Raw genomic sequence first — 10,071 nt, 5'->3', positions numbered from 1 at the left:
TATGAAAAGAAAATAGAAGTTTATTGAGAATTCTGAATCCTGCTCACCCTTCCACAGTAGCAGAAAGACAACAACGCAGACAAACATTAGTTAAAATCTGGACACACAAATACCGTTTCTCTTGTATCATGAAATCCAAAAACAATATGATCCAGTCACACAGAAGTAGAGAGTGGGGGTGGTGGTGAGTATCTGCCCCACTGTTTCAGAAACAAAAAAAAACAAACAAAAAACAAGCGGCTGGTGGTCTGTCTGTCTCTAAACCTGAACATAAATAATGAAACTGTGCTGTGGAGAGACACCAGTAGGATCAGTGCAGTGGTGGAGTGAGCTGAAGGATTCAGATTGTCTAAATTCCTCTTTCTCAGAGTCTCCTCCGTGATCTTTACAGGAATAGTTTGACATTTAGGGAAATATTCGCTTTCAGACAGAGAGTTAGATGAGAAGACTGATACCACTCTCTAACACCAGCAGCCAGTTAGCTTAACTTGGCTTAGCAAAAAGACTGGAAACGGGGGAAAAGCTGGCCTGGCTCTGTCCGATGGTCCAATCCACCTACCAACACCTCTAAAGCCTCGTCATTGTTTAATACGTACAAAAAGCGTAAAAAGGACAATTCACAGGTTTTTCACAGGGATTATATGCCAGATTATTTGGCTGGGACCAGTAACTTCCTAGAGTCACTACTGGTTGCCTAGCAACTGCTAATCGGCACATAACCCCAGTAAAACGGTGAATTGTCGTTTTTACACGTCGGTTTTGTACAGATTAAACAAACAAGATACAACGTGTTATTTAGAGAGCTTTTAGAGCTGCTAGTAGTAGCTAAAGCTAACTAATTAACACATATCTTGTTATTCGTACAAAACCCGCAGTGTAAAAACGACAAATCGACGTTTTACGGGGGGGCTATGTGCCGGTTAGCAGATATAGTTGATCAACAAACATTATATACAAACAAATATTAATCGTTTGTTTAATCTGTACAAAACCGAAGTGTGAAAACGACATGTTGTGGTGTTACGGTGCCGGTCAGGTCTTGATTGGGACCAGTAACTTCCTGGAATCAACACTGGTTGCCTAGCAACCGCTAGCCGGCACATAACCTCCCATAAAAATGCGAATTGGCATTTTTACACGATTTTTGTACAAATTAACAAACTAGATATAACTAGTTAAATTGTAAGCTTTAGAGGTGCTGGCAGGAAGACTTCGCTACCTTCAGACAGAGCCAGGCTAGCCGTTTTCCCATTTCCAATCTAGTTATATGCTAAGTGAAGCTAACCGGCTGCTCACAGTAGCTTCACATTACCATAGAGTGGTAACAGTCTTCTCATTTACTCTGTGCCAGAAAGCAAATAAGTGTATTTCCCAAAATGTCAAACTAGTTATTTAAAGAAGATGAAGCTACAAGGGAAGGGGAGGTGACAATACAAATGCAGCTAAGCCCGCTGCAGGGGGGGAAGGGGCACACGTCTCCGAAAAATGTAGCACAGGTTATATTTTCACTTAAGGTACCAATACAGACAGTTGTTTGACACACGCATAGACAGCTGGAGAAATGACACAGGCTGATTACAATTGTCTGAACGATTTGGAAATTCATGTTAGTTTAATCTATTTCTACTTTACCTCCTCTAACAGCAGAAAGAAAATAAAGAAAACTAATGTGCCTCTTGAAACACAAAACAATACGAGTGTTTTCTCTGAATCTTAAGGCAAATTCAACAGAATGTGTTGTGCAACACCACAAAACATCAGACAAACCAGTAACCAAATTTTACAAACGAGTGATCGGCAACGTCCAGACTGTCTCTGTGAGTGCCAGCCTGAGTGTACATGCACTGGGGGGTCTAATGGGGAGCAGAGGCTTCCAATGACGGAGGGTTTACCGCCACTCTTTACCAAACTGTGCCAAATACAGAACAAACACAGAGCCACAGGTGAAAACTGCCCCTTTCTTCAGCTTTCCGTCCAACAGGCCTGGACATAAAACCCTTTCTACAGGACAATGTTCACCCACTGATTATAAAATTTTTCTCATCAGTGTGCTCGTAATGCGAGTGAACAGCAGAAGCAGGGTGGAGCCCATTTAATGTTCAGCTTCCTTTTACCTCACCTACTGTTTTTGGCACTGATGAGTTTGGTAAGGTGCGTGCATGGAATCCAAAGTGTGTGGATGCATTTATGTATTTTTGTATGTATGAGTGCATGTGTTTGTTTGTGATTAAGATCATGGCTGTGCGTTTTTTTATGTCTCGCTCACACTCAAAAATCTTTACACTTTTTTCATTTACCCTAATCTAAACCAAAATAATACAGTCTTCAGGCTGGGGAGGGGGCATCTGAAAAGCTTTGTAAAATGCAGGTGACCCCTCCCCTTCTGATAATTCTTTCCTGTCTTGTCTCTCTCTATGAATCTTCCTCCTCCACCTCCTTTGTCCTGGACGCTCTAGCGGATGGCCTTGACGGGGCTCTTGAAGCTGGAGGCGGCCTGCAGCTGCAGCTGGTAGGCCATGGGGTGGATCTTGAACCCGTACAGCCTGGAGAAAGAAGAATGCGACAAACAAATGTGAGCATTTCTTCTGGCCATTGTTTAGGTTGGTTAACAAACATGATGAAAAGTCCGGAATAGCACAAAAGTTACAAATATTACCTTTAAATATAATTGACAAGATGCAACACAAACATGCATACTGAAATTGAAGAGCGTGATCAGTTACATATTTGCTTTTAGGGAGAGAGCAGTGATTAGAGCTGGGTATCGCCACTGATTTCCCGAATCGATATGATTCCGATTTACGAGGTCACTATTCGATATTGATTCCGTTAGGGATATTTAAGTAACAATACCAATTTTGCTTGGATATGAATGAGATTCTCAGAAAACTAACGCTGTAAACTGTACAAGGAACCCTCTAACCTGGTGCCTTATTAAAAATATTAATGTTTACATTAAGAATTTACCCTTTAAAATCACCTATAACAGAGCCGATATTTCCATTCAGATGCCCCAGTGTTTCCCCAACAATTACATTATAAATATATAGATATTGAGAAAAACAACTTGACATTTAAGAAATAATGTCCTTTAACCATCAAGTATTGCATTTCTAAATGGTGAGAATAACTAACAGTAATTAGAGTACATCCACCAGCCTTCATCATATGGCCGCATTATGCTGACTTAGGCTGAAGGAGGGATTTTTTAATCAGTCAAGTTCACATGATCCCAATTAGTATAGATGCTGTGAGGAATGTGTGATTGGTGGACTCTTCCCTGATGATGTGTACATAGAGTATATTTCTACAGTGAGAACAGTTAGACACAACATGCTCCAAAACATACACCTCTCATTAATATACAATTATATTCCCTTATACACCCTTATTACAGCAACCAGTGTGGATAAATTATTGCTACAGTGCAACACAGTACTAGTCTACAGGAGCACACCTTCAAGTTCGACCTGCTGTACTAACCTTGGGACAAACTGGTTGGCGGGCCTCTTGGGCCTGTACTCAGGGTGAACCATGAAGAGCATGTGTGGGAAGCCAGTGCCAAAATAGGCTCCATCTGTGTGGTGGTGCCTGGAGGACTTGGGTGTGTAGACGTCCATGCATTTAGGACAGTACAGCTTCACCATGGCCTCTCCTGGGATGTCTGACAGACCTGTGGAGGAAGAGTAGGAGGAACAGAGCAAGGAAGAAACTGGATTAGATATGAACTTAAGTAAATCTACTATACCTAAGATAGAGACGCGGTGACTTACACTGAAGCGCTGCTAGTACAGCGCTTCCTAAATTCCTTCCTAGGAATTTCACTCAGCATCAATTTTATCATCAGATCCATGTACATTTAGATTTGAATGGAAACAAATGGCGTGATTTGGAGTGGACAGCCAGATTTGGTGGCTCTAAAAGTTTACAGAAAGAAAACAGACTGTGGCCTTCATGCACTGATAAAAGCAACAAAATAGACGACAATATTTCAGATTAACCGGGAAAATAATTACTGACCAAGTTAAAAAAGGGCATCATGAATAAATTGTTTAAAAAGTAATTAAGAATGAAGAGATTCCCAAAGCAAAATATCAGTCTAAAAGACCACTGAGAGCAGTGTCCCAGCCCCAACCAACTTGTGCTGTTTTACCCTGTCCTGTGCTAAAACTGGGTAATAATTTTATAAAACATGGATGTATTGTATTTGAGAATGAACATTTTGAATGAACGTATAAATTTTACTCACCGATAGGAAGCATAGGCTGATTCTCACAATAGACCCGGGGGCAATAGCCAAAATCTCCCTGTTGATATTTCTCCAACTACACGTTACAAATCAGGATATAAAAAAAGATAATTATAGGTGGCAAACAATTATCATTTAACAACTGTCACTCTTTTAAAAAGGGAGCTTACAAAGACATTTGAAAAACTTAACAGCAATGTCTCTTTCAAATTAAATTGCTGTTGAATTTTTCAAATGTATTTTTGGCGCTTTGAGCACCACAAGCCGAGTGCCATATCCCATTATATTGAAAAAAATAAAAATAAATAAAAAGCAGACATCTCTACGACCGATATCTCCAAAACTCGGCAACTCACACCAAAATAATCTAGATGGATTAATAGCACTACAGGTAAGAGGGAAAATATGTTTTTGATTTTGGGGTGAACTGTCCTTTTAATCAATTATCAAAATAGTTGCAGAGTCATTATCTGTCGATCGATCTATTAATTGTTGCAGCTCTACATCTTTTCAAGCAGAAATGCCAAAAATGTGCTGCTTCCAGCTCCTTAAATGTGAGGATTTACTGTAAACTAAATATCATATGAAGATGTCACCTTGAGCTCTGGGAAACTGAGATAAAACACTTCACAATTTTCAAACATTTTATAGACAAAATAAATGATCGAGAAAATAATCAGCAGATTAATCGATGAAGAAAATGATCGTTAGTTGCAGCCATAAATGCAGCTAAAGAGCCTTTAGACGTAACCGCCAAAGCTAGCCTAGCCTAGTAATGTGCAACTCCTCAAAAATGTATCTACGCTTAAGGGGTATGGCAGCTACGGACATACCAAGTGGGGACTTCAAAAAGTGTGATTGGTCAGCTCGGGCTGCATGTGTCATAAATCCAAACCTACGCAGTAAGAACTCTATGACTTATTCATTGAAATCTATGAATTGTTAACTGCTTGCATCAAGTATAAACCCAGCTTTACAGGTACTGAGCTGCCAAAACTGTGACTGACAGTCGCTTGCTTTAGTATACAACTAATGTAATTAATTCCAACCCATGTTTGTTCTTCCTATTCATCCCACAAAATCCAGCATTATCACCCCCTTTACTGAATATATAAAGTCATCTGCAGTGTTTACTGACAACTTCAGTCTCACATGGTGTAAATAATTTCCCACTCCAACAAGAAACAAAGTAATGGAAAAGCAGCTTCCCTAATGCAGACAGGGTAGTGGATTTTGCTGATGTAGCTGGCACCTACCATCTGTGCGATGCCTCGGTTAGTGAGGATGTAGCGTGCGTGGATGAGGCCGTACAGCATCTCAGCTGCCTGCTCAATCAGGTCACTCTGGTTGGGATTGTCCTCCAGCTCCTCATCTGAAGACAGAAGGGAACAGAGAGCGTTGTTGGTGTTCACGTTTCTTTTAAGAGTTTACAGAGATGCAAAACTGTGCTGAGAAAGTTTTTCAAAAAGGACAGGGAATACCAAAAATACAACAGAGAGAGTGCTCTTGTAAAAAATTAATAAATAAATAAATGTCAAAAGACAACAGAAGCTCTGAGGGAGTCTGAAGAGCAGCTGAAATGACTCACATGGTTTCAAAGAGCCTGTGAAAATGTAAAATGACTGCTGGGTGTTGCAGTATGTGTAATAGGGTTGCAGTGTATGAAAATTGACGGTTATCATACTTTGTACATTTGCTTATGTATAGTATTGAATCCTACTGTATGAGTGTTATTAAAAAAATAATTATTATAAGTATATCAAGTTTCATGTCTGTCAGGACATAATATTTTGTGAAATTATGCATTTGTTCCAAAAACAAACAAACAAAAAAACTTCTGTTTTCATTCCTTTAAGGGTCATTATAACTGATAATAATAATAATAATAATAATAATAATAATAATAATAATAATAATAGTGTGAAACCGTATACTGTGATATTTTCTAACAGTTATCGTACAGGAGAGAAGCAGCTGAGCAGGCTAAACAGCTTAAAACAAAATAATGCTGAGATAAACTGTTCACTCATTTTATTTGTTAGATGACAGATTAAAAGAGCAGCACACGTTACAGTCAGGATCAACCTGCAACTCCTTTACTCCTAGCTCTTGATCTCTGTTAGCTGGTAAATGAAGACGCAGATAAACATTTAGTCGGCCCATTCAGTTTTTAAAACTGTTAAAGGGTTCTTCTGCTGATGTCTGGGATGGTTGTCTCTCCCCTCTAGACAATTATTCACCGTTTCAACCAACACACCCAATGAAATCTAATGCATTTTGTACATTGTTGATATGTGTATCGACATTTAGGATTGTAACACGTGCTTAAGTAAATTTGAGAATGTGGAGGCATAAACATAATATAAAGACCTGGTTCAAGGTCCAGGATCATGTCTAGGGCCTGGCGGTAGTGGGGAACCTGCTCGTTGAGCCCCGTCAGGTTGAACTTGTCCTGGATGTAGTCTTCATCCACCTTTAGTTGGAGAAATCAACCGAGAAAACTGATTACCCAGATAGGTTCGTATTTTTTAAAGTCTATGCCAAAAGGTACAGAGAAAGAGTTAATAGTCGCTGTAATCATTCCTCCTGTACATACAGTGAAGAGATCCCTTCCAAATATGATACCAATGTAAGACATGGGTTTCAAAATCCACAGTCACAAACAGGAGTAATCTCTTCAGGGTCGGTATGAACTGGAGTAATGATTACAGCGATCAATAACTGGTGAAATGTGTGTGTGGGCTTGAGAGCATGAGCTTAAGCTTAAGCTTGAAATGCTGTGAACAAGTAGTTAGAGCATGGTCTGGCTGAGCCCTGATCCAGGACCATGTTACTGAAAGTATGTTGAAAATACAAACTCACTGGATGGTAAGAAATCTTCTTAACAACTCATAGGCTTGGAAAACCCATGTCAAGAAAGTGTAAAATCACAAAACAACATGATTTATTCAGACATAGAAAGGTCTTTTTCATTAAAGTCAATACAGAGCATGTAAACTCAAGGATGCAGCAAGACCACTTCCTCACTTGTATTAACTTTAATTGAAGAAATCAGAGAAAATTGTGTTTTTGTTACTTTACAAATCGCTTGACGGATTTTTTCCCTAGCTTGTAGACCAAGAAGATTTCCTGCCACCAAGTAATAAGGTTTTTTTTATTCACAGTGCTCCTGTAACAACTTTTAGGATCTGATCTGGGACTGAAATGTCTGAACTGTCGAGGATATTCATGCAGGACCTGATACATAGTTTACAGACCTAGGTCAGGGCTATATCTGGCTGTGTCCTCATGTGTGTAGTGAAATTAACAGTAAGAGACACATGTCAATATGGAGTGTAATAAGCTCTACTTGACTCATTACTGTTGAGTTACATACGCTCATAGTTCTGCTTGCAATAACAACAAGTCCAGATTTTATTTTAACTTAATTTTGATATGTCCCTACATGGATCGCAACAATTAATATACACAGACAGATCAGGCAGAGAATCAGACAACTCACCTCACAGAAAAATTCATTGCCCCTCAGTCCACAGAACCAGGAGATCCATGACACTTCCTCTGAACTGCTCATCTCTGAAGACCTATAAAAGAGAGGTGAAAATACTCAGTTAGGATCCAGAAATTAAGGTTAAGCAGCTACATCAACACTGAATTCACACTCACTAACTTATAACATAATGCTAACTACAATAATAAATTATTCTAGTGCCAAATTCATACTTTCAAGCGGTTAAATACAATGTTAGTTTCTGTCCAAAAACAGCATTGTAAAAGTATACAGCCGTATAAATAAATAGTCGCTGCCCAAACCTGATGAAGGCTAGGCTAACTAGCTAGCTAACGAGCGAGCGTAATCTTCTCAACAGTTTTATACATTTGCCGTTGCAGCACAGCGTTTTTTAGTCTTGAACCCGTCCAAAACGTTTGTTATTAGTGATAAATCCAACCCTAAATGTACGGTGTAGTCATACACGATGACAAACTGTTAATGCAGCCAACTGTTAGCTCGCTAAGCTAAACCCCGCTAGTGGCTAAGAATGAAATTCAATATGGCGCATCGTTAGAAAACAGGCCTCACGACAAAGATTAGCTCTTTTTTGGAGCTTCCTCTGCCTCTGCGTTTACACGTCTCAACACAATAACGTGAGTAATCCTGCTGACTTACCCGGCTTTCAACTTTTATACTCCTGAAAAATCCGACAGATGAAAAATTGAACAATCTCACCGGTGTAAATAAGATGGACACCACCTCCCAGTTCACCCTCCAGGTTACGCCAGAGTTACGCTCTTCCTCTTCCTCCCGAGACTCAGCGGCAGCGTACAGCGCCGATGACGCACTGCTGCCGCTCACTGTTCACTTTGAGTATTACACATCCTTTACAGGTGTACTCATGTTTTAGGGCAAATGGCCGGCACCTGTAATTCCATCGATTACCCCTCCTTTTTCAAGAAATTGTATCAGGTTTGGTGTTATTTTTCCAAATGAAAAAGAACCCCAAAACCTGCATACTCTTTGCACTTATTATAATAAGGCCTCTATTAACACAACCCCCCTTTTATTTTATGAACTATATTTATGTTGTATTCTACAGTGCTCCCACATGTTTTCACTATTGTGAGACTGATAAGATGACAAATGTTTAATGTTTTTATCCTTCTTCTAATATGGATAGTATGCTGTGATTTTTATGTATGAAACTTCAATAAAGTCAGTGGGAGAAAAACGTTTCAGTCTATGTGTGACCATTTTCATAAACATGCTGATGACTCACCCACATATTTTAGTTACTGTCAGTAGCCTAAAGTGAAAATAGATTCATCTTGACTATATTATTTTTGTCAAAATTTCATTATTGCTGCAAGGTAATACAGTAGACAAAGTATTGCTTTTAAAGATACCCCTTCAGTGTTAGTGTGTTCAAGTGTCTGTGGGAAGCTCCGACATCAGGTAAGTAAGAGTCAGTTGTCAAACAGGAACCTTTGTAAGCTGCTAAATTCACATGGTCATTTTAACAGCGTCCAGGTTTGCTTATTGGTTGTCTCTCGGGTCTGATTTTCTACCAACATGTTCTGTTTGGCAGCCAACTCTGATCTAAATTTCAGATATACCTCCCACTTAAACAGGCTGATATTACCACGGAACAATAACAATATCTTTGGAAAATAAAAAGATGACTAAATATTCGCTGCGAAAAATATCTATCTCATATAAATTGAACTGAAACTCACTAGAAAATAGCTAGAAAACACATTTACCAGTTCACAAATGTATAGCATGCTCTGGAAAATTGCTTTCAGTAGTAGACTAAACTATACATGAATAAGACAACAAACAAGCAAAAAAAAAAAAAAAGACAGCAGGGTCCACGTTTTAGCTTTGATTTGAATTCAATATACCATTCCAACTGCCTTTGTTTAATTGTAAACCATACAAACATACAAAAATTTACAATTAACAACGGTTTTGGTTTATCTTCTCTAAAAGCACGTCATAAAGAAAATATCATGATACTAGCCTTTGTTAAGTTGGTAACATACCTAAAGCGGACCACATATTTTACTACATGCAACCATTATTCCGCTACTTCTTAAATGGGAAGTTAGACTGTAGACTGTGGTGTGTGATGTGTTGTCTTCACTTGAAAATAAATATGTCAGGACAAAGTTCAATAGATCCCCTTCATGGAGAACACTTTGTCAAACACAGGTTTAACTAATAACATTATTTACGGCTGCATTCCATTTAGGTGTGCCACACCTAAATGAAACCATCACTGTTATTAGTTACACCGTTGCTTTTCCTGCTATGATAGTCAAAA

General features: G+C 38.9%; 1 protein-coding gene across 3 annotated transcripts; it reads right to left on the bottom strand.

Annotated features, from left to right (window-relative positions):
* On the bottom strand, window positions 1–8,600 carry csnk2b (casein kinase 2, beta polypeptide). Of its 3 annotated transcripts, none has more exons than XM_044170664.1 (7): window positions 8,478–8,600; window positions 7,752–7,833; window positions 6,620–6,722; window positions 5,506–5,621; window positions 4,250–4,325; window positions 3,484–3,673; window positions 1–2,543 (listed from the first exon to the last, which is right to left on the bottom strand). In XM_044170664.1, the coding sequence occupies exons 2-7, from the start codon at window positions 7,821–7,823 to the stop codon at window positions 2,453–2,455; spliced, it is 648 nt and encodes a 215-aa protein (XP_044026599.1). In that variant the 5' UTR covers window positions 7,824–7,833; window positions 8,478–8,600; the 3' UTR covers window positions 1–2,452. The 3 variants fall into 3 exon arrangements, with proteins under 3 accessions (XP_044026599.1, XP_044026598.1, XP_044026600.1); XM_044170663.1 differs by having other exon boundaries at window positions 8,418–8,564; XM_044170665.1 differs by lacking the exon at window positions 8,478–8,600 and adding an exon at window positions 8,331–8,353.
* Between the last annotated feature and the right edge of the window lie 1,471 nt (window positions 8,601–10,071).

This window comes from Siniperca chuatsi, linkage group LG17 (assembly GCF_020085105.1).
Source record: "Siniperca chuatsi isolate FFG_IHB_CAS linkage group LG17, ASM2008510v1, whole genome shotgun sequence".
NCBI lineage: Eukaryota > Metazoa > Chordata > Actinopteri > Centrarchiformes > Sinipercidae > Siniperca > Siniperca chuatsi.
Note: the sequence above shows the minus strand (reverse complement) of the source record. Positions and strands in the feature narration are given on the sequence as shown.